The 25,025-nt window shown below is 41.6% G+C and overlaps 2 protein-coding genes across 10 annotated transcripts in view; one reads left to right on the forward strand and one right to left on the reverse strand.

Annotated features, from left to right (window-relative positions):
• Positions 1 to 1,069: 1,069 nt before the first annotated feature.
• RBM18 (RNA binding motif protein 18) lies at positions 1,070 to 22,825 on the reverse strand. 3 transcript variants are annotated; one of them, XM_036107833.2, is made up of 6 exons: positions 22,688 to 22,825; positions 19,644 to 19,772; positions 11,586 to 11,712; positions 8,309 to 8,395; positions 6,520 to 6,605; positions 1,070 to 3,115 (listed from the first exon to the last, which is right to left on the reverse strand). In XM_036107833.2, exons 2-6 carry the CDS (start codon positions 19,754 to 19,756, stop codon positions 2,956 to 2,958), a joined length of 573 nt encoding a protein of 190 aa, XP_035963726.1. In that variant the 5' UTR covers positions 19,757 to 19,772; positions 22,688 to 22,825; the 3' UTR covers positions 1,070 to 2,955. The 3 variants fall into 3 exon arrangements, with proteins under 3 accessions (XP_035963726.1, XP_035963728.1, XP_035963729.1); XM_036107835.2 differs by having other exon boundaries at positions 19,644 to 19,762; positions 22,688 to 22,824; XM_036107836.2 differs by lacking the exon at positions 8,309 to 8,395.
• Positions 22,718 to 25,025, forward strand: part of MRRF (mitochondrial ribosome recycling factor) — a 60,730-nt gene continuing 58,422 nt past the window's right edge. For 6 of the 7 annotated variants that reach the window (XM_036107830.2, XM_036107827.2, XM_078061729.1 and 3 more), the window contains exon 1: positions 22,718 to 22,911. In XM_036107830.2, coding sequence (XP_035963723.2) covers positions 22,718 to 22,911 — 194 coding nt within the window. Of the gene's footprint in view, positions 22,912 to 23,348; positions 24,018 to 25,025 lie in introns of those variants that run through there. The other variant, XM_036107829.2, reaches the window with a different exon arrangement.

Raw genomic sequence — 25,025 nt, forward strand, 5'->3', positions numbered from 1 at the left:
CCCGAGATCGTGACCCAAGCCAAAACCAAGAGTTGGACGCTTAACGGACTGAGCCACCCAGGCGCCCTGGGATCAAACCGTATTTTAGGAACATAGTGATTACATATAGGAAATACTTAACATTCAATTTATGAGGCAATAATTAATCCTGTTCCTTTTATACAATAGTATTAAAAATTCACAGATCTATTTGCTGATTCAGAAATTAACTGTATGTAACTTAATAAACAGGAGACAGTGCTCTGGAATATTTGGTTTTAAAAAACTTTTGCTGTTGATTTTTTACATGCTTTGGAAAACCTTTCCTCTTACCCAACACGGAGATGCCAGTTACAGAATGTCCACTGGTTCGGGTTATGTTTTGCATTTGACAGAACAGAGCCGAGATTACGAATATAGCTCATACCTCTTTCCTGAATATTTCCTTCAATTCTTCACTCTTGTAATTTCAAAATTTTATTTATTTGAGAGAGTGCAGAGTGAAAGAGAGAGAGAGCACGAGGCAGGGAGAGGCGCAGAGGGAGAGGGAGAAGCAGACTCCCTGCTGAGCAGAGAGCTCGATGTGGGGCTTGATCCCAGGACTCTGGGATCATGACCTGAACCGAAGGCAGACGCTTAACCGACTGAGCCACCCAGGCGCCCCCACTCTTGTAATTTCAAACAGTGAGTCAGCCAAGTTAACCCTGGTATTTTACAACCCTTTCTCCAGACTGCTTTCAGCATATTTACGACACATACATTTATTCTTTGAAACCTCGACTCTGAAAGAAGGACCAAACCCAGTGTGATACTTTCACGGACTTCCACTTATGGCTTCTTTTCAAATGGTCAGGTTTGCTGTGGGAACGACTAGTCTCTTTCTCATCTCTAATAACAGAAGTAGGCAGGCACAACGGGTAGAAAGAACGGTCTCTGAGGTCCGCCTCTAGCCTGAGCCTTCTGCAGAGAAGGCACTTAGAGAAGCACCCTGCCTAAACACCCAAGCCCAAGTCCCCAGGGGAAACGAGCCTACCAGAGGACTGTAGTCTTTATTCCAGAAAATAAACGAGAGAAGACATAACCACACAGACACTATCTTGCATTTATTCACCCAGAGGAATTAGGAATCCGTACAAATAATAAACATTGCTTTAAATACAAATAAATAGCTCTGGTTTCTAAAGGAAACAACTCTAGATAATTCAAAGTTAAGTATTTTCTAGGTTCCTATTAAAAATAGAAGACTATTTTGCATTAAGTAAGTCCTACTCCACCACAACCCTTTGAGGACGTAAGGATAAAATGGTGAATTCTGTACTCTTAAGAAGTCACCAGAAAAATGGGAGATAATGCTCCCATCTCCCTGAACTATCCCTCAAATGGAAGGAGAGTTACTTGCATCATAGACCGAGCTAATAAATGCAGAAAGTATTTAATATCTAAAGATATCTAAAAAGATTTACCTTGGGAAAGGGGATGAGAATTTCTCTAAACCGGTTCTGTGAACTCTGAAACCTCACTACACTCAAGATTTGGTTCAAGTGTCTTCAACTCACTTATGCTCACAGGAAGACTTGAATTCCTAAAAATGAAAGCTTCCTCTTGCCAGGAACGATCATGGTAAGGTGTCCGTAATCACTAAGAATGGCGCCTAGGTCTCAAAATGGTTTACCTGGTAAAGAAGCAAAGGTGCTGCTCAGTGAAAACAGCCTGTCAACCTGGCACCAAAATGACCAAAACTGCTGACAGAAACACACTCCCACATCTGCGGATTTATTTTTCGCTCTCTGTTCTTATGTTTAAGAAATTCCAAGTGGCAAAACGTATCTAGGCAGAAGTATGTTCTATGAAGGAAGAATCATTTTAAAGTCATGCAGTCTTTCAAGCCTTTAAGAACTACATAAAACAGTTCATTTTACAATCTTGGTGCCAGAGTCGGGCCTTCTCCGTTGACTTTCTGTGTCCCCTGCATGTCCCCTCTTCATGCTGCACAAGACAGTTCAATTTCTTCAACACAGACCCCTACATAATTATTAATAAATAGTATGCTTGACAGAGATCAATATAGCAACGATTAGGTTTTCAAAGAAATTTTGCTTTTCTATTTAGATTGACCATGATACAATTCCAAATAGAACATTCTCATGCTATAAAAAACAATCTCATGCAATAAGTGCAATTTTAAAAGTCCCACATTAATAACAACATTTGGTATTATAGAAGGCAGGATTATTTAGATTTTTAAAAAAATGATCACTATAGAATAAAAGCTGGATTTCCAGATAGAACTTCCATTGTGGTATAAAATGCTAAATTTGAATCTACAGTTTTGTTGATGCAAACAATTTTAAGATATACACCACGTTTTCCTAACTGGGATTTTGAAACAGTAACCATAATTCTTAAACAGATTACCACAACATTTGCTCAAAGAATCAGCTCCCTTTTGCCAAGGACGTTTTTAGTCCAGTTGGAGGGATTTCCATAATAAATTCCGGAACAATAGTTCTCAACATGATTCAAAACTGCTCACTTCCCTCCCTCTTACTTTTTCTTTATGTTGTAAAGACATTTGAGCACAGAAAAATGCTCTGTTTTTTTTTTTTTTTAAGACGGACGTTAATACATTTAGTTTCCTGACTTAAATAATAACATTTTTTTATGTTTGCCTTTCTCTCTGGCGTACTATATAATGTTTCTGAAGTTACAAATCCAAACAAACCAGCCAACTAGAGCATCCCAGTGTTCGAATCACAATTTTGGATACAATCCTCTTTATTCTGGATGATGCTCAATTCCACACATACTTCAGGGAAGAAACTCATCCAGGAGAACATCCAAACATGTCAAGTTACCAAACGTTAACATGTGATTGTGCTCTGTTGGGTAGTACCATTCACGTCGACAAAGTCCAAAGGCGGAGGATTTCAGGTGCGGAGACCAATTTGCTTTTGCTGCTACAATAATTCATAATCATCATCTTCGAGCTTTCCAAGCTGTTCTAGAATAAGGAGTAGTCCTTTTCTTATCTGGAGGCTTAAAGTAGGAATAAACAGGTGCTGCTGGATATTCTGCGTCAGGATTTTCTGCCATCATTTTCAGCTTTGCTTCGATGGCTTTTATCTTTGCAGTGACACTGGAAAAAGGACAGCGGAGGATCAGAGCGGGCCTAGGTGCATTCAGGAAATACTTGTGTATCTCCTCTTCCTTGTGCCTTTTATGCATATCACAGAAGCAACAAGGTAACTCAAATATGAATATGCAAATATTTCACATAAAACACACACCCAAGTGACATTTTAACAAAGAGATCAAACCTGAACCATCTATTAAATTTTTACTAACAACCCAGACACAGTTAGCTGTACTTCGCATATGGCTACATTTAATCTTCAGACACAAACACTGTTTGACACCTCAGTGCTTGGCAGACAGTAGGCACTCGATTAATTCATGCAGAAACTGAAAGTGGCGTCCGGAAGAGATGTTTGTATACTCGTGTGTTCACAACGGCATTAGTCACAACAGTTAAATTGTAGAAGCAACCCAAGTGTTCATCGATGTATGAATGGATAAGCAAAATGTGGTATCGTATCACATTCCAGAATATTATTCAGCTTTAAAGAGGAAGGGAATTCTGACATACGCCACAACACGGATGAACCTTGAGGACATTATGCTATGTGAAACAAGCCAGTTTCCACTTGTATAAGGTACTTAAACTATTCAAAATCAGAAACATAAAGTGGAATGGGGGTTGCCAGGGGCTTGGGAGAGGCGGGAATGGGAAGTTAGTATTTAATGAGTATAGAGTTTCAGTTCTGCAAGATAAAAAGAATTATGGAGATGGATGGTGGTAATGGCTGTACAACATTATGAACGTATTTGGTACCACTAAACTGTACACCTAAGATGGATAAGACGGTAAATGCTATTTTATGTGTCTTTTGCCACAATAAAAAAAAATTGGGAAAAATAATTCACGTAGGATTGAAAACATTATAAGGTAGGTCACACTCATTTTGCAGATGAAACAACCGAGGCACAGTAAGGGTAACTTGCCCAGTATTACATAGCTAGTAAGTGGGAGAGTTGAGATTTAAACACAACCAGATTGCAGACCCCATACTATTAACTACTACACTGTACCACTTTTTGAATCACTGAATAATAATGGAAAACACACCCTGGAAATCCTACAAAATCTTTTTTTACTAATAAATAGGTGTTTCTAAATGCAATCATTTATGGAGTGCTTACAGTGAGCCAGGCACTGGGCCCAGAATTTTACCTATATTGTTTCTAATCCTTGTGATAATATCCACATTTTATAGATAAAGAACCAAATGCAGAGGTCGTCATTTGCCCAGGGTTCACACAGCTAACAGCACAGCCAGGATTCAAGCCTGGTGGATTATCACCAAAGCCCTTGCTCTTTTCTCTCCATCAGGTTGGGAGCTGAGCAGCCCTGTATTAGAGAGAAGGGGTGAGGAGACACTGCACAAGTTGGGAGGAATTCCCTTCCGACCGAGGTCACTGCCATCCCTGGACCAGAAGGCAAAGCCCTCAGGCAGGGGGTATTCTAGGACCCATGGTCCCCTGTCCCCATGTCCATTCTCGATGCTGTCAGTGGTCTACAGAGAGGGAGAGAAACTTGGAAGGGAATGTTACAATGGCCTTTTAGAGAAACCTCAAAAAGTGTGCATCTGCTGCACATATTCATAACTAACTATACATGGCCCGTGTAGAATTAACCACCTAAGTCACAATTAAAAAGAACACCGAGGTATTACCAAGATGCATTCCGGCACCTCCTCCATTAACGGGACAGCCAGCCATTGCTCTGCAGGGGACACGAAATGACAACTTTCTCTAATTAGGTATAGATGTTAATAGAAAGATGTAAGCTGAGGTTCTCTGGATTACAAAATAAATGGAAAACACTAGACTGTCTAGGATAAGTGCAAACATTGAAAAGAAAACTAAAGACACGTCATTGTAATGTGTAGAGGACCAAGCATAAATGCAGTGGTCTCTTCCCAACAGGAATCGGATTTATACAATTTTGTGATCACGGAGGTTCAAACTTTATGGGGAAAACAGCAGAGTGGATATGGTTCCCAGTGAACCTATAGAAGTCATCATATATTTCTTTTTAATTTCTGGGAGCAGAAAATATTCAAAGAGCACATAATTAAGAGATCAATTATATTAACTATTACATTTAATACTTACCATAAATATTAAATTTATTAAATTTTATTTGTAATATATACAATGTAACTTATCAAATATTAAATCAAATATTTCAGTAAGTATTACAAAACAATAAGTCCATGATATTAAACTACTAACTATAAAATTAATTTTACTTTGCTAACCTTATTGCTCCTGAAAACATTTCAGGGTCACCTTCCCCTACAGCTTAGTGAGATCTGTTACGTTTGGTGTTTTGTTTGGTGCAGAAAATACACCAGAAAGGTGGTTTGCTTGCTGTCCGGTCCTCCATCCACTAGGCATCGTTTTCCTGACTCTGTGATTGCACGCTGATTTCTAACCCTTCTAGGACACTGATGTCCTTCACATAGCTGCTTTCCCTCCCCCAGAACAGGCTTCAGAACTGTATCCTGCATTCACAGCATTAAATTTCTTTGAAGTAGTAACTCAGAGACTGAATTTTGAAGTCCAGGACACCTAGCTTTGAATCTGGAATCTGCTGTTTGCTACCTGGTGGTCTTGGCCAAGATAGTTTACCTTGCTAAGTGTCAGTTTCCTCGGAGGTAAGATGCCCAGTACAGTGCTTTTACCAGAATTTTTATAATCAAATGACATATGGCATGTGAAGTGTTTAGCACAGTGCCTGATTTAGAGTAACCTCAATAAATCCTGGCTATTGTTATTGTTAAAATTTCTCCCTAGGCTGCAATGCAGGGGAAAAAACAAAACAAAACAAAACCCCAAAACCCTCTACTTCTGCTCAACCATCCACTTAACTTCCCCTTTCTCCACCCAGCCCTTCGTTCCTTCTGTTTTGAATTAACTCCGAAGAAGTAACTGACGATTTGCGCACACTAGAACCAACAGTTGCTGCTGCCACAGAAACGCAGCACAGAGAATGAAAGTGCTATAGACCGACGACACTCTGTAGAAAGGAACTCACGGTGGGGGGGAGGTAGTGGACGATGACAAACGCCAATGGGACTTCAGGTCTCACGAAAATGCTTCTTTTTAGGGTAAGGACTGTCTGACATACCTTTGGATTTCAGGGCCCAGCACACTGGCTGCTATGTGGCAGGTCCAGCCAGCCTTTTTTGAGTGCATGAATTCTGTTAAGTACAGGATCTTAGGGGTATGCCAGCAGAGGGTATGTACACATGCTGGAGATTAACTGAACCCATCTCTCAACATGTCAAAAGTCAGTAGATTCTATCCTAAATTAAGAGTCTAAAGATTCACTGAAGTATGAATGAAGGCTTGGAATGAAGAAGTGGCTCACGCTCTTGGGGAATACTTGTGTCTTTCTACAGTACACCGTCTTACCTTAGGTTAGACTGAGTGGGCTCAGTGCTTGAGGATGGCTCAAGACTGATAGGAAGGATCTTATCATTCTTGTTATGATCGTATCTCTGAAAGAAAAAGGGAAATCACTTGGGTGAGCAAAAACCAGTCCTTGACTGTAGTGCGTAAGTTCAGAAACTCCAACCCTACCAGTGTATCATCGGTGTATTTCTAGACAATCTGAGGACTGCTTTACATTTGGAATTAAGGCAAAACTCCACACAGTTTTGGCCTAAAAGCAATAAATTCAGAAAAAGAAGTTTAGAAGAAGCTTCCCATCTAGCCACTAGTCCTCCTTATTTGGTAGGGAAAGAACTTCAACTTTCAAATTCACAGATGGTATAAATATACAATACGATTGCCCTCCTACACTCTTGTTTTAACTGTCACATATCACCTCTTACAATATTTACTTTGCTTTATTCAAAACACTTAAAAATTTTGCTAGAGTTTTGCAAAGTACCAAGCATAACATTCCACTCTCAACAGGCCTGACTGGAGAAGAAAAGTAGTAACAGCTTTCAGCCACTGACAGAGCAAACATCCTATAGCAAAAGGGTAGTTTAATTTGATGTCAGATAATTATACACCTCTTATAAAAAGTAAATTAAATACTAAAGAGTAATCAGGAGTCTGTGGTCAAAAAGACTTGTAGGAGAAGAGAACTACAAGGCATCGAGATTCTCAAATGAAAGACAGGAATGAAGGATGATTTCTCTTGCGTGTCTTTTCAATGAGACACAGAATGAGAAAACGACAGCCAGTTTGGCAAATGAGACTTGATTTTCTTTTGAGTAAAAAAGCATTTGGTAATTCTCTGTTGTTTCTATTTTTAAGGCAATGTGTCCTAGAAATTGAGAAGGCTCCGTGATGACCTGAGATCCTCAGGACCCAAAATGTCTGAGCTCTGGTTTTCAGTTTGGACTCTGAGCTCAAGTGTTTAATTGCTGACTGTTTACTGGGAAGCTTGATGGGTAGGGAGTCTCTGATCAAAAGCCATGCTCGTATAGCTAAAGACCAAAGCTCCAAATTTAACTGCCACAGATCTTTTCATAGGCAGGTCTGTCAAGACCCCACCACGAAGGAAGAGAATAAACTCTTGGGATTGCTCCAGTCCAGACTTCCGCACCTTTGTGCCAAGTAAAACAGATGCCATTCTCTCTCTTTTTCTTTTTTACATGGTCATATCTTTTCCAGTGCAGTCTCCCAAGAGACCAGTTATAAGATGAACAAGGCGACTGGCCAGTTCTTGGGCTTTGGAGACAATACAGACAGGGCAAAGTCCCACAAATAACTCTCAAACTGTCTGGAGTAATGAGATGCTGGTGCTTTAAGCACTCATACAAACTACCCATTTCTCAAGTGTTTAGGATAAACATATTCAAACTCTCCACAGAACCAAGAGGCTGGGAAGAGTCTAATAATGCCTAAAGCAACTAATTTTAAAAATAAATACATTTTTTCCTCCAAAGAACAACCCCCACCAAAAACACGATAGAGGTCTGAGTATATACATCAGCCACATGGAAAAATCAATCAAAAACAGAATCTGTGGGTATGTGGAGAGAAACAATGAAGGAACTTAATCCCTCCTGAGATGTTTCTCAAAAGAAAAATCTGGCAACACACATGGTAAATAGAAGTAGGAGACCAAAGTACGGCTGCTCCAGATGTGAAGAGGCTGGGATGCAAATGGGTAAGTGGACAACTATCTTCTGGAAAACTCATCTCGGGTGAGCTTGATGTTGTCTTTCCAGCCCATGAGACATACCTTTACTTGCGCATGTGCCCACCGCACCACCAGCTTCTTAGACAGAGCCAGCTTGCCATTGAGACACTGGATGGCTTGTTCTGCTTCCTGTCCGGGAAAGGGACGGATGTTAGCCAAAAATTCCAATGCCTAATTAGCTGTATGTATCTCATAGGGCCTCACGAGCTCGGATGGCTGCAATCCTAACCAGACTGCCTTTGATAAACAACTCGCAAAGGGTTTACAATAAAGAAAGAAAGGCAGAATAACAGAAAGTGTATGAGTTTTGTAAAGCTGGTCAAACAAAAATGCCAATCCTGGCTCTCTGTCACTTACTACCAGTTAATCTCTGTGAATATTAGCTTCTTCATCTATAAAATATGGATACTACTACTTGTTCCTCATTGGTTATTGTGAGGAGTCAAAGAGTGCACGTAAAGAAAGCACGGAGCACATGGTAGGCACTCAATCAATGTTAGCAGATTGTTCTTATTAGTTGATACCTTTCTATACGCTGCCGTCTGTTAGGACCTACTGTGCTAAGAAATTTACTCCCCTCCAGGGATCCTGGAACTATACCCCAGACTAGGGCTTATACTCTGGGTCCAAAGTGAGAAACAGTAATGGCTTCAAACGATATGAGAGTGAAGGAAACCAGGTCGGAAAAAGCAGGAGTGAGTCAAAGAGCCTGTGAGCAAGGTATTTGTGTGAGCCAATCTATGCACCTGGCTTTTGGAGCCAAAGGTTCCCTGACCCTTTCCCTATCAGATACAGGAGCAACAACGTTAAAAGGAATTCCTGAAACTGGGTAAGAGTCACTCTATGGACATTCCCAGGAAGCCTGGTCGTACTTTTCCATCCTGCCAAACCTTCTCTGCTCTATTTGTATCCATGAGGCATTCAGCCAAGCATAACCCACGTTTACCGGGGGTGTAGAAGCCCTTAAGGAACAGGAAGAGGAACAAGACGAATCTATCCGAGATCGCAGTGTAATACCAGCAGGCGTTCCAGTCTGGTTTTACTGGCGATTCTCTTATCCCTCCAGAGCTCACCAGCATGACATTCAACAAATATCTGCGTGCTCACTATGTGTCAGCCATTGGATAGTCACTGACATCCGTGCTTAGCAGTTAGAGAGACAGATAAGAGATGTTTTACTCTTCTTTTAAGTTTCCTCTAGTCAAGTAGAATTTACATGGTACTCTCTACTGATTCTACAGCATCAGCAGTCATAAGATGCCAGCAAGGGGATAAATGTTTCAAAAACAAGTTCCTATCTCTGTATGTCACTTCAGAGTTCATGTATTCAACAGCATTATTAAATGCCAACGGTATTTTCCTATATACCCTTGTCTATTCTCTCAACTTCCTGGAAGGTAAGGAAGATATAGATATATATATATATATATATATATATATATATATATATATATTTTCTAAGATTTTATTTATTTATTTGACAGAGAGACATAGTGAGAGAGGGAACATAAGCAGGGGGAGTGGGAGAGGGAGAAGCAGGCTTCCTGCTGAGCAGGGAGCCCGATGTGGGGCTTGACCCCAGGACCCTGGGACCATGACCTGAGCCGAAGGCAGACGCTTAACGGCTGAGCCACCCAGGCGCCCCTAAGGAAGATATTTTTAATCCCCATTTTTAAATGAAAACTGAGGCCAAAAGAGGTTAAGAGACTTGCCCAAAGTTAATAAATAGAAGAGCCAACAACAGAAGCTAGGCTTTGTGACGTATAGTCCAGTGTTTTAAAACCAACATCTAAGCCCCAGCATGACCACTGATTTTAGCTGTCTGCAAGAATGCTCATCACACTCTATCATTAGGGAAGAATAAAGTATTTAAAAATGCTAACCATACACAGCATTCTTCCAGTTCCTCCGTTTAGGACAGCAATGTATCACTTAGTGCCTATCTCATTTGCAAAAGTTAGAGGAAACTGAAAGAATCCCCAGGATGGATAAGGACAAACAACACTCTCGTACAGTGTCAGAACATACTGATACATCATTGCCTGAAGGTGACTGGCAGTCGTATCAAGGCCTTTGTTGACACGGCTCCATGTCCACAGATATACGTATGCATGAACATAATCAGAGGGATGCAGATATTCACTAGCACACCGGTTACACTTGTGAATCACTGGGGACCACCTAAATAGCTAACAATTGGGATTAGTCAAATAACTTATCATATATTCCTATGATGAAATATTGTGCAGTCAACAAAACTGATGTTGACTCATTTTTAAACCAGGGTCTAAGTTACATATAACAAAATGTATGTATTAAAGCTCTGTATCACTGAAGTTTTACAAATATGTAGTCACACCGGTGAAACCACAATATCACAATATAGAATGTTATCTGGATGTGTAGTAGAGGACAGAAAATTTTTAACATACTTCGAGTGGGAAACAGGACGATGTGATCTTCTTTGCGTGCTCTAAGCCATACGTGTGTATGCGTGTGTGAATATAAAGAAAGACGAGACTAGAAAGATCTATAACTAAATATTGACAGAGCTTATCTCTGCGTATTGGGCTGATTAAGTAAAGTCACTTATCTGTATTTTCATCTACAATTAACATATCTTACTTTTATAACAAGAAAAACATCCAAACAGATTATTAACGCAACAATAACTAGGCAATGTCCTTCCACATGACTAATAAAGTTATAGAGAGTTTTAAACACTATGTCTGTATTTAATAACATTCAAATTCAATTTCTTTATCAAGGCATGTCCACCCAAAGGATATAATTCTACTGCAAGAAGATACGTGTATATATCCTGGTTGAAGCTGAATGCTCTCCTCCTTCCTGTAAATTCAAATCTGTATGCAGTTGTTCTGAGACACTGAGAAGGGTACATTTTTAAGAAATCAAAATAAAAGAGTTTGTGGGTGGCTCACCACACACAGGGAGGGCTTCTGCACCACGGGGCAAAACTATTGAAAGAAAAGGAGGCTTTGTTGGCCTGCCACTGAAGGAACAAACAAACCAGTAACAGGGAGGAGGATGTCCACGTGCTTAATGTGGGCACCCCAAAGCATCTGGTCAGAAAAGTAGGTCAGCCGCCTCAGACCAGGAGCCTGCGGAGGGTAGATTTTGAAAGCTGTTCACTCATTCGTTTAGCGAGGGTCTCCTTCAGGACACAGGGCAAGGCACCCAGAGAGGAATCTGACACGGCTCCTGCCCACAAGGCACCACTATTCTAAGTAGTTGAGAGAGATGCGGAGAGAAGCGGGGGAGTATAAGAAGCACCATGAAAGGGGAGAGGTTTCATTACCTGCTTAGTTTCGAAGTTCACAAAACAGTAGCCTCGAGGCTGCCCCTCCAAAGCACCGGACTTGTGAAAGAGGAAGTCAAACTGCTTGACCGTGCCGAACTTCTGCAGGAGCTTGAGGAGGTGGTATCTGCAGAGAAAGCGCGGCCCATGAGCACACTCTGGGGATTGGGACAGCCACTCAGCCTCAAGTGTGAGATAAAAAGGGGGGGGGGGATCTCGCACCCCCGCCCCCTGCCTTCTTCCAAACTGCTGCGTCAGTTTATTTGGCAAACAGACTTGTTTGCCTCTATCTGGAATGGGAACTCGAATCGTCATGGCTATACGTCTGTCCAGCACAAAAATACCAAACAAAAAACCACACCTAACAAACAGCTGTCTGGCCCACAAGCACCATTTGTTTTTCTTTTGGAGAAAAGCTCAAAAATAGTGTCGATTTATTTATTTTTAATTTCTTGGCAATGAACTAGTATTTGTGAATAACTACAACTCCATCAGGAACGCACACCCACACTCCAAACGCCAAAACCTACCCTATCTCAAAAATAAGTAAAGTAGCAACCACATACACATTCACATAAACAGAAAAACAACCTTGGAGGACTTCTGTAATAGATTTCATAATTAATCATTAGGTCCGAATTGCACTTCTGAGAAGCTCTGCCAAAAACCAAACCACAGCTAGTGGCCCTTCCGTAAGTGCCTGTGAGTTTCAATCCCTGATGTGACTGAACAGTTAGGGACAATGCGGAACCACAACGTGCCTGAGGCTGTTCTCACAGAGGGCAGGGGAACCTGGCCAGTCCTATAAATCACCCAGTTGTGGGAAGCTAATCCACCTCGGTTGCTTTAACACAGTTTACACTTTGGAGCCTGGTCGATTTAAGAATATGGATGGCCCAGGAAGAAATTTTTTCCTGGCAGGAAGTTCACCCCAAGCTCGTGTTTACCATTCCGCCCCTCGTCCTCTTCTTGGATTCCTTTCTCTAAAATTTATTTGGTTTCTATAGAGCTTTTAAGTTATTCAAACAGATGTGGCCTTAACAGGTTGCTGTGGCCAATCTCAATTCCGACTTCCTGTCATCTGATGTAAGGGTGAGACAAACCAACAGCTCTCCCGTTTCCTTTTCCTTTGGCCTTCCTCCTGGCATCCTCCACACTATTCAAATGGAGTCAAGGCTTTCTCTAAACAATGCTGTCCCTGTGATACTAAAAAGGTATCAGCCCACATGCTAAATGTTATTACTGGGAATTCTACCCCACAGGGAGTCCGTAAGGCTGTCCTTATAGCCACATTTATATTCACATTGTTTTCTAGGAGAAACTCATCAAGATTTTATTCTTGAGTAAGAATCTCCTTTGGGAGGCAGAGAGATATGAAGTGGACCATAAGCTATATATATTAAATTGGATACTAATGCACATCAACAAGCAAGCCCATTATCCTGGATCAGGTGCCTGGCAGTGGAGCAAGGAAGACATAACACAGGTCTTGCACTGGGGCAGGCTACAAGGATCCCAAGGCATATTGTGGACATTAATCTGGTCTTTAGACCGGTTTTGAGAGGGAAAACTGTAACCCCCTAGATTTTAAATTCTCAACTCCCACCAGCAGACCTCAGCTGCTAGTGAGGATGGAGGAGGTGATTCTTCAGGGGAAAGGGAGATACCTCACGTGCAAATTTCTGGTTTTACTTGATTTTTGAGTAGGCGTACAATAAGGGTGAGCCTTTCGAATGCACAGACAGAAGGGCTGGAAGAGTCTCCCCTGGGTCTCTAATTAATTTATCTCTATGCCCTAATTAATTAAAGTAATCTCTATGCCCAATTTAGGGCTCGAACTCACGACCCTGAGATCTAGAGTTGCATGCTCCACTGGCTGAGCTGGCCAGGTGCCCCTCCCCCGGGTCTTTAACTCACAGCTGCATCTTCCACTTACTATGCCCATGTGTTAGTTGCCATGAATGGTGGGTCAAACCCATTTTTCCGAAAAACAATCTAGGGCTACTGTGGGCTGGTCATCTTTTCATCAGCTCCATTCCGCTTAATAGCAGGAAGGTAAGGCGATCGGCATTTCCTAGGAAATGAATTTTAATTTACTCAGAAAAAAAAAATGCCGACAGATTATTCTTTGAAAAGCTAACAAATACATTCTGCCCGAGAAGTGCGACCTTAAGATTCCAGGAACATCTGCTTAGGTCTGTGTCTTTCAACTTCTCCAGGATTTCTTTCCTTGTTTGATAATTTCTTGAAATTATCGGAACACCGAAACAAAAGGAACGAAATGTTTACTATTTTGCTTCCTGGAGATGGGGACTGTGAGCTCTGATAGTGAAAAAAGCCTGAAGAATCTTGCTTTCACATCTGCAAGCACTTTCATCTGTTGCTGAAGTATGGGAGGGCTCACTACTCATCAGAGCCTTGCTTCACTTAATGAAACGTGGGCCCTGCGGCTTCAGGAGCTAGTACACCAGCCCCAACATATTTCTGCAACTTAGTGCTTTCTGTATTGGGTCTTGAAAATGGCCTTCCTGCCTAATGGTGCAGAAGTAATTAATCTACACAAATGTTAAAATAGACACCTATTACTTGTCAAAAACTGTTTTAGGCACTTGAACTATCCAGATGAGTACAACGAGGTCCCAGCCTTCAAGGACCTCACATTCTGGTTAGAGGAGAGATATATGCAATCAAAAAATTGCAAAACACTACGATATGCACATAGAGGTATATACTTGAGCACACAGATGAAGAGGCAGGGGATGTGGTGGTTAGTGAATACCAGGTACAAAGACATAAAGGTGAGAAAGAGCCTGCTCCATCGGAAGAGAGTGCAGGTAGGGCAGTTAAGCGGTGAGGCTGAAAGGCAGGTAGCGGACAGACTATGAAGGATGCTGGTGTCCTTAGTGAGGGAATTTCAATTTGATGCGTAGGCATTGGGAAGTCAATGAAATGACATTTAAGGCTGTTTTAAATGCATAATTTGTTTTAGAGAAAAATTTGTTATAAATGTAGAAATTATTATTTGCTAGGTCTTTATGTTCTCCTTTCTGTGGTTATTAAATAGTATTACTGTGTTTCAAATTTAAGTAGCAAACAGTAAAGGCTGATTCATGCAAAGGAAGGCATTAAAAGAAAGAAGCATGAATCATGATGGAAAAATAAGGAACGGGCTGAGAAAACCAGGGTTTCTTTAGGGGTAAACACATTGTTCTCACACATCCATGCACATGCTCTCCTCTTTTGTTCTAGTTCATCTCTGAAAGTCGGCCTCAGAAGGACATTTCCCCCTGGATGGCTCTCCACTGCTTTTAACTTTACTTAGTATAACCCACACTGATCACCCCCCTCCACAAACAGATGCTGTTTCCAGCTATTCCACCAGTCAGTGTTGACATGAGTCTCCATTTCTCAGGCAAGGAACATCAGGGTCATCTTCAACTCTCTGATCTGTAATCATGGTCTTCATCTTTTATACTCACCTACTGGCTTCCAAGTTCACTCTCTACCTAGGTGATAGACAGGCCTAGTTTCTGGCAGTCTCTTCTAGTTAATCTTCATCGTTAGTCTTTGCTCCTCCAACCCACTCTACATACTGATGTCTCATTTCCCCATTAAAACATCACTTTCATGTTGTCAGTATCCTGTGAAATACCCACAGTAAGTCTCTTCTACAAGAAATTCAAATTTCTTGTCTGAGTAAATTTTAAACACCCTGTATTTATCTGATAGTATTCTATCTATCCAACTACTGTGAAACTGTCACTTAGTATTCAACCTCTCCTTTAGTCAAAAAGGTCCTCCTGATACTCTGCTCACCCACTCTTTCTTATTTCTACTTACACCCTCTAGAATGCTCCTTCTTACTGGAGGATATTTTGCTGAGCGAAATAAGTCAATCAGAGAAAGACATTTATCATATGACCTCACTGATATGAGGAATTCTTAATCTCAGGAAACAAACTGAGGGTTGCTGGAGTGGTGGGGGGTAGGAGGGATGGGGTGGCTGGGTGATAGACATTGAGGAGGGTATGTGCTATGGTGAGCGCTGTGAATTGTTTAAGACTGTTGAATCACAGACCTGTACCTCTGAACAAATAATACATTATATGTTAAAAAAAAAAAAAAAAAGAAGATAACAGGAGGGGAAGAATGAAGGGGGGGGAAATTGGAGGGGGGAGATGAACCATGAGAGACTATGGACTGTGAGAAACAAACTGAGGGTCCTAGAGGGGAGGGGAGTGGGGGGATGGGTTAGCCTGGTGATGGGTATTAAAGAGGGAACGTTCTGCATGGAGCACTGGGTGTTATACGCAAACAATGAATCATGGAACACTACATCAAAAATAATGATGTAACGTATGGTGATTAACATAACATAAAAAAAAAAAGAATGCTCCTTCTTTTAGAATTTCTACTGGCTTTGCTCTTTACTTCTCCTTATGAACTGTGCAGTGGCTATTAATTTGGCTTTCTACGTAGCACATTTAATGTTTGAAAAAGAAAGCCGGTATTAATCCTTTCAGAGGAAACCACAGTGTGGAAAATAGATAATGTCTAAGGACATTAACTTTTTTGGCTTCTCTGCTGCAGGCACTAGCAATGGTATTTGGAGGTACTGTTTTTACCCTATGGTTAGATTGGGTCCCACAACAATTTAAAAGAAGTCCTTACATTTTAAAATTTATAATAGGATACTTTAGTTTATGATTGTTCTGTTACGTGGACTACTAGAATATCCGTGCAAAGAGCACAAAATTAGGTGATAGGAGATTAGTCCCATCATTAACTACTTTTCAGTATACTAAGTCAACCCACTTAACACTTTCTGTCCCATAAAACAGGAAGAGGGGCACCTTGCTAGCTCAGTTGCTTAAGTGTCTGACTCTTATTCTGAGTTCAGGTCTCAATCTCAGGGTTGTGAATTCAAGTCTCGCACTGAGCTCCACGCTGGGTATGGAGCCTACCTAAAAATAAATAAATAAATAAAAACAGGGAAAATATTATCTGTTCTACTTGCCTCACAAGGTTGTTATGAGCTTAAGTAAGAGGAAGTAATACTAGTAATAAATACTAGAGCTAGAAGAAATGTTCAGATCATTAGTTGAACATTCTTACCTTACAGGTAAGAAATAGGAAGCGAAATATAGTTGGGAGGAATCAGAATAGTGTAGAAAGAACATGGATTTGGGATCTGCTACCTCCACAATTAATAATACGTCATCATTCCCTTAAATCTAAACCTCTAAGACCTATTTAGTTGTACAGGTATTTTTGGCAGCTAGCATAGCAATGAAATGGTGAATATTGCAACCACAAAATACTGAACACAAATCAACATGAAGCGGAATATCGGAGTGCTAGACAGTCGGTTAACAATGCATATTCCACTGGGAAGAGATTAATGGGACGTCCCAGGTAACTTGAGCAGAACTCAGATTAATAACTAAGAAGCACATACACATAGGAGGACTCGAATTAATTACAAAATAAACTTTGAAAAATTGAGTGGAAAAATCTTTTTTTTTTTTAACTGCCACTGTTTTATATACCCCTATAACCATTCATGACAATAAATATACACTATGTATTGTCTTCTAACAAGAGGTGAGAGACCATTTGTATAAGAGCATTCAAATCCATTTATAAAAGAGATCAGGAAGAGGGATGGTAAAGAGCAGGGATATGCACAGGAAAGAGATAAGAAGAGTGTGTTGAAGGGGGAAATAGCAGGAACTAGCAGCAATTTATGGGTGGGGTGTCAGTTTAATTATGAAAACTGGAGTATGATCTGCAAACTTCTCTCAAGAGTTATTAGAGTTAAAGATCTGGATTCAAATACTTTGGGATTGGACTACAAGCCAGGTGCCCCATATTCACGAAAGTTACAACACTCAATCCTACCATGTCTGGAAATGACTATTTTAATAATTTATCTAGGCTCATCATTACCCACCTTGAGAGGAACAGGATCCAGAAGTTTATGTAATTCAAAAACTTGGAAGGAAATCACATATTTCCATAAGACCTACCTTACTAACACGTTAGGTTTCTTTACTGTAATTAAGTAAATTAAATGAGATAATACTAAGCATACCATGCTAACCATAGCTATGATTAGGGGGCTGTATCTTTAAAAAGAAATTTATTACTATTTAATAAATCAGTTTGTTTGGGAGAGAACATGTTTTAACACAAGGAATCCAGAGAAGAAAAAGAGTAAACAAAATCGCAGGTGACCCACTGGTAGGGAAGCCACAGGCAGACCCTGCAAAGCCCTGATCTGCAGTTCAGTACATGAGATCCACCTTCAGCCTGATATAAAAAGGGCAGAGATACGAGTAGGAAAGTTTTCTTTCAATGTTCCTGTTAATGCTCTAACTGAAGAAAACATTCATATACTCCAACTTATGACATAAACTGAGGGGGCAGATGCCTATTTGAATCTTCCTATCAAGCAGCAGGACACAATTAGAACAAGTCTCATTATAGTGAATTGCAGCCAAAACAATGAACAGTGTTTCCATGTTCCAGATTTCCATGCACACACGCAGAGGTGGGAATGGAAACCACTCTTGGGAACATCCCCTCACAGCTTGGGTTTTAGATGATGGAAACAGCTTCTCTGATCAACAGACATGATTGAGAGGTTTGGCTGATTCACACATTCATCCTCAAAGCCACAAGCCATAAAGAGAACCAAAATAAATGCACAGTTCATTCCAGGGCCCCAGTGACCAAGGCAACATAACATGGGGGACAACATATCTTAAATGGCATCATAATTCCTAGAGGGACCAAAGTTATCTATATTTAGCTGATCTCAACTTGAGTAGGATTAAAGAACTAAACTTTCTGTTATGATCCTGATCCATTAGTTCACATCCCCTTCTTTCTCCCAATCCCAATCCTATATACACCTCTTCTCATCCTTGATTCAAATAAGTGGATTCTCTTGTCTCCTCTCACCCTGCCTTTAACACTATTCCAAAGGGAGTAACTTTTAGGACTGATGGCATACTCTATGCTTGCTTTAAGCATTGATCCCATAGAGCCCGATCTACTCACTCCGTAACCATCCTGCCGCCAACCATAGCCCTGTACCTACTGAGCAACTGGGAGAAGAAAAAACCTCTTAATTCTCTCTGCTAAGAAACTGCTTTCCACTATAATGGCCACAGTACAAAGAGTAGGGAGTCAGGACAATTTAATTAGTTTTGTTACCCTGAGCAAGGTACTTCCATGTCTTAGGCCCCAGTTTCCTTTACTTTAGGATAAGGGAGCTGGATCATATCAGAGCTTTTCACTTGAAAAGTGTGCTCCATGGAGTCCTATAACTTACCACCAAAGAAAGGGTGGCAGTTGCCAAAAGGCTTTGGGCGGACCTCTCCCCACCCCCCCACCCCCCAATAATCAGAGCAGCTCTGAGCTTTTATTTTATAAACAGGTTCTGGTTACTTTAAGACAAGGTTCCTCAGATTTAAAAAAGTCAGAGCACTGCTTAGCATGGCACTCGGCACAAATGGGCACTCGGCACGCAACAGGCACTCACATCATTTCACAACTGAATGAAAACCGAAGGGACTGATGTGATCTCTAAGATGCCTTCCAGCTCTGACCTTCTACGGTTCCGTGGCTGCTTCACATGAATTACAATCAAGTGGTACCGTCTGCCTGTTTGTGAAGGTACTGAGACTTCTCCAGCTTGTTCCTTCATTTTGAGGAACGAAAGTATGTTGTGGGCTGATTCTAGAAAATAATGTCTGTGTCACCGGGTCCAAGGATTCAAATTGGTGAAAACAGGAAAACATCTTTGGCAAATAGGAAAAAAGAGGTATGTGTTTTAAACAATACCCAAGCCTATGTTCTTGCAGAAGAGTTCAAACGTGAGAAAAATGTCAACATAACAGGTTAGTAACAAAAGCACATACCCTTCAAAGATAATTAAAACATAAACAAAAGGGCCAAAATATATCCTGCATCTCTTGAAAATTCTTCTGAACGTTATCAGTGCAAACATCCCAGTGTTGTAGGTAATGACTTAAGAGGACTTAGACTTACTCTGTGATCTTGGGGTCCAGGTTGCCAATCCATAACCGGTGCCCTTCCTGCAGGGAACCCTCGGAAAGGATGGATGCGTTCTCCAGGGGAAGAGTTTTGGTTTCTGCTTCCATCAATCTCTATGAAAAACTAAAGGAAACGTGAACATTCAGGCAGGAGAGGAGCAACACTGTGTGAACATGAGGCTTCAAATTCAATTCAACAAACATTTATTCAAGGAGGGCAAGCTCTGGCCAGTTCTTCAAAGGCCTCAGTCATTCCACAACCAGGGCCCCAGCACCAGTTCCCTTGGGACAGCTCCTCTGGCAGCCAGAGTGCAAAAGCTTCCATTTAAGGTGAAAGGGGCGTGGTTCTGTGTGCAGAAACTACAGTTTTCCTCTTCTGAAGCCAGAGGCAGACTGGGCAGGAGGCCAAAGGCTCTATTACTACATGACTCCAGTTTAAAAACTGTCACCCAAAACAAGTCTTGGAAATCACCAGAAAGAAGAGTCTTAATGGCACTAAAGGAGATGGGTGGGAAAGAGCAGCATACATGTCTTCCTCATGAAAGAGGCAATCTAGGAAATTGAAGACCGTAGATTTTGGAGTTAGAACTTGGTTTGAAAGCCGGTTGTGTGACTTGATGGAGAATAATCTGAACACTCTAGCCTCCGTTTCCTCACATTATGAATGGAGAGAACAGTTCTTATCTTATAGGGCTGTTGCGAAGATTAGAGATAGTGCATGAAAAATCATTAAACACTGCATCTAACAGCAGTAAGCAATCAATAAATGTTCACTAGAATCATGTTTAATATTTGGGGAGAGACTCAGAAGAAGAGACTAATTCCTCCTTAGTCATTCCAGTTGCACCGTTTATTTGCTGTGTAACCTTGTTCAAGTTACTCTGCCATTCTGTACCTCAGTTTCCTCATCTCTGAAATGGAGTAACACCTCATAAAAGTTGTGTGGATTTACTGAGTTAACACACCCAAAGCGTTAAGAACAATGCATCGCACCTAAGAAGCTTTCAATTAAAGTTAGTTTAAATTATTACTAGTCTTCCATCCTGGAATGACTCCTCTCACAACCAAAAAGGGAGGATGAGGGTTATGATGGAGACAATAGGGGCAAGAGAAAAAACCTGGGTGTCAAGAAGACCTGGTTTCAAAGTCTGGCATTTCCACTGGAAGTCACTTCTCTGTAAGCTTGTTTCCTCATCTCTACATATCAAACCTTGCCCTGCTTGTAACTTAAGGTTGCTGAGAGGGCCAAAAATGAGATGACAGATGTAAAATAAAGCTTTAACAAATGTATAATGTGGTAGAGAAAGAAAAAAGAGCTGGGAAGATGGCAGGCTGTGTCAGACTTCAGAACTAAAATACACATAGGAACCATGTGTATCATGTAAGCAGATGTGCCTCAGAGGTCAGTGCTCCAGGAAATGTCTCAAAAACAACAGGTGACATATACTGAATACTGCCGTTACCTCTTATTCATCTCAGTGGAGCCTATGAAGTCTGGCACACGGTGGGCCTTACGTGTTTGTTGAACATGTTTATCTAGCTCCACATGTGAGGGTATTCTTCCTTTCTCACTCACATGTTCAATCTGTTCAGCAATGCATGATAAGCAACTGCTAACTGCTAAACCCAGGGCTATGTGCTGAAAATAGAGAAATGAATAAGCTATAGACCTTGCTCTTACCTCCTGAGAGAAAGGTGAAACACACAGAAACAGAATCTCAGGAGTGGAAACCGAGGAGGAGAAACATTTTGTCTTCTCCCTGCTTTCCTTTCCTCCTATTTTCCTACAGATCACTCATTCATTAAACAAAACAAAACAAAAATTGAGCTTCTATTTCTAGGCATTGTCTAGATACTGGGGACGGAGCAGTGAACAAACAAGGTCTCTGCTAGGGATGCTTGTATTTGGAAGAGGGGCGGGGGGAAAAAAACAAAAGGAAAATAAGCAATATGTAAGTAACTACTGACAGCTGCAAACACAATTAAGCAAGGTGATTTGACAGGGAGACGGGGTCGGACTACTTCAGAATTAGTGGAGAGGGAAGGCCTGCCTCTCTAAAGGACATAACATTGAGATGAGGCTTCAATGACAGGACCTCCTGATATTCTCATGTCTGAAAACAGCAATACCAACAACTACTTAATATCACAGGAGGGTACCATGTTTTGGTGGCAAGAGTACAGGATATGGGGCCAAAAGATCTATATTCAAATCCTGGCTTTTGTACCCAGTTATTGCATGATTTAATAAGTGTCTTCTCAGAAAAGCTTTCCCTAAGAGTTGAGCTCCTTGTTAGACTCTATCAAAGCCACCTTTCCTTTCCAGATAATGCTAATTCAATATTATTTCCTATTCCATATTCTGTCTCCCTCACTAGAATGTAAGCTTCTACAGGGCAGGGCCTTGCCTGTCCTGATCATAGTTCTATCCCCAGCACTTAGTACACTGTCTGGCTCATGGCTGGTGCTCGATATTTACTGAATGAATGAATGAGGCTCCACTTGGAGCCTCCGTTTCTTCTTCCTTTCTAGAATGGGCCCGATTATCCCTAACTCATGGGTCGTTAAGAAGCTTAAATGAGACAGTATCTATGACAGCTCAGCCCAGGGCCTTTTGAGGAACGGTAAAGTGTAATGAGATCAAGATGGCATGCGACTATCAAAATCTTTTAGGTCTGCAATGGCGACAACCCCCTAGATTAAGAGAGTTCACAAAACGCTGTTATCTATCCTCGCATCTGACTTGCAACAACCTGGAAGGCAGGAATAATCATACGGGGAAACTAAAGTCCAGAGAAGCAAAGCCACTTGTTCCTAAAGCTAACGGTAACGGCAGGGTCAAGCCTGGAACCCCGGCTTCCCGATTCCTGGCCGCGAATTCCCAGATGCGATGGGTCATTTCTCGGATTGTTATTTCCGGGCTAGCGGCGGGACAATCCGGGGCGGGGCCTGAGAAGCCGTCTTGCTAGGGCAGCCTGCTCTGCGAGACCCTCGCGGGGCCCGCGCTGGGGTGCAGGGGCGCATGGCGGCCGGACTCACCTCGTCGCCTCGGCGTCGTCCCCTCGGCTCATGCCCCAGAAGCAGATCCCGACTCCACGGCCCGACGGCCCTCCAAACGCGTCCGATTCAACACCGCCTCCTGCCAGGCCGTCGGTGACGCGCTACGCCTGCGCCGCCACGCCGCCCCATGACGTCATGGCGCCCGCGCCGCCGCCGTCACCACGGTGGCGTAGGTTTTTTCCTAGTAACCTGGGCGATAGCTGGTGAGTGGCCTCTGCACGGCCCGGAGGCGCGCGCTGGGTCCGGGTGCCAGAGACTTCTATTCAAAGATTTCTGGGGGACCTTAGGGAGTCTGATCGCCGTCCCCCGACCGGTTCCATTCGAGTCCGGCTTGACCTTTAAGGCTGGGGGCGGAACCTGTCGCTTCCCAGAGAGTTTCGTGGGGTGGGGGCGGGGCTTGTCTCCTCAGCTAGGAACTTCGAGGATGGCGGAGGGGAAGGGAGCTTACTCAATAGTTGCCACTACTTAGTAGCCCACTATTTGGCAGGAACATTTAGTTTTCACGTGGAAGTAGGTATTATTATCCTCCCCCCCGCCCCACGATGAAGAAGTGGAAGCTCAGAGAAATAACTACCAGGGTCATGCGGCCAGTAAGTGACGGAGCTTAAATTACAAAGCCTCAACTTTTAGCCGTTACTCTGTGTCTTCCCTTGGCGAACAGTTGTCATTTCAGTACTGTTATCTAGTTACAAAGTGTTTCTGCAGCCCTTATCTCATTGGATCGTCCTGGTAACCCTGACAAATAGTATTTTCATCTACATTTTACAGAGGAGATTGAGGTCCAGAGAGTTCGACCTAGCTGAGGTCACTTATCTAGGAAGTGCTAGAACCAGGGCTCTTTCCCAGGTCTTCTCTAGGTTTGGTGCCGTTTTCCTTTCACTACACTCCATTGCACTACCCAGAATCTGGTCTGACCTTTCATTTTACAGTTGAGGAAACACAACCTAGGTGGGAGAAATGATTTGATACAAGTCATATGTCAGTCCTAGAGCTGGTGCAAATGCTTTTTGAGTACAGGTAGTTATGAATCTATAGAGGATGGTTGGCAGGGAGTGATGAAGTAGGAATATTGGGATTCATACCTTCTAGCTCTTAGGCAAAAGCTCTTTCTCCACCTGTTAAAGTGTCTTATCCTCCTTTGGCTATGTCAGGGACATGATTCTATACTATAGTCATGATACTATGAATAGTCAGATTCTATGTAGTCAGTTGCTATAAACACCTTTACATGGCACTGAATTTAGAGAGCATACCCTACTATCTCTATGTGGAAAATCTGGCAAACCAAGAGATCATTGAAGCACTGTTGGTAAGTAGATCCCAGGACCTTCAATCTGAGGCTTAGATTCCAAATCTTGAACCATAATTGTGACCTTGGTCAAGGACCTGCTCTTTCTAGACTTTCATTCATGTATTCATCACTTGTATTCAGTGTCTTCTGTGTTTAGGGACTGTGCTAGGTACTGGAGGTATGGCAATGAACAAGACAACCATAGATCAGTCCTTGCGATGGTTATAGTCTTGTGGCGGGAATTAGGCAATGATCAAATAACTACACAAATATTAGCTAATATTGTTTAAGCACTATGAAGAAGTGTAGGGTGTTAACAAAAATGGGCTACAGGACATTTGATCTAGTTGGGTTGGAGGAGACAGCCAGAGAAGGCATCCTCTGAGAAAGCGATGCTTAAGTTGAAATCTGAAAGAAAAATGGGAGGTAGTTCATTAAAGAGGTGGGGTAAAATCATTCCAAGCAGATTCAACTTCAGCAGTATGTTTGAAGACCTAGGAGCAGAAGGAATGTTCCAGGAAATGAAAAATGAGTGTGCTTATTTGTAAAATGTGGGTGGTAATCACATATCTGGTTATCAGATAATACATGTGAAAGTATTAAAAATGTACATATTATAAGCTAATATACAGCTGAATTGGGAGAAGTTGCTGGGAGAGTGGACAATGGGCTTTGTGTCCCTCATCTAGTTCTTTTTTAAAATTAAAATACACCTATGGGAAACAGAGAAGGTCAAGTTTTGAGAACCTTAACTTTGGAAAAACAGTATGTGCTTCAAATATTTTTAAAAATTACTTCAACGGTTTCAACAATAATGTCAGTAATTGCTCTGAGTGGTTTCAGGTACATAATAGTATAGTATAGTGGTTAAGAGCACAGACTGGAGCTAGATTGCCTGAATTCTAACCTTGGGCAAATTATTTATCTGTGCCTTTCTTTCTTCATCCATAGAATGGGTATACTGATAGTACTTATTTCATAGTGATATTATGAGGTTCAAATAAGTTAATGTATGCAATGTAGCGC

The sequence above is a fragment of the Halichoerus grypus genome, chromosome 14 (assembly GCF_964656455.1).
Source record: "Halichoerus grypus chromosome 14, mHalGry1.hap1.1, whole genome shotgun sequence".
Taxonomy (NCBI): Eukaryota; Metazoa; Chordata; class Mammalia; order Carnivora; family Phocidae; genus Halichoerus; species Halichoerus grypus.

Coding starts and splice junctions, on each gene's coding strand:
- RBM18 (XM_036107833.2), bottom strand. CDS start 19,756: ATGGAAGCAGAAACCAAAACTCTTCCCCTGGAGAACGCATCCATCCTT. Junction 8,396..11,585: donor TGAACTTCGAAACTAAGCAG/GTAATGAAACCT, acceptor TTTCCCGGACAG/GAAGCAGAACAAGCCATCCA. Junction 6,606..8,308: donor GGGCACATGCGCAAGTAAAG/GTATGTCTCATG, acceptor TTTTTCTTTCAG/AGATACGATCATAACAAGAA.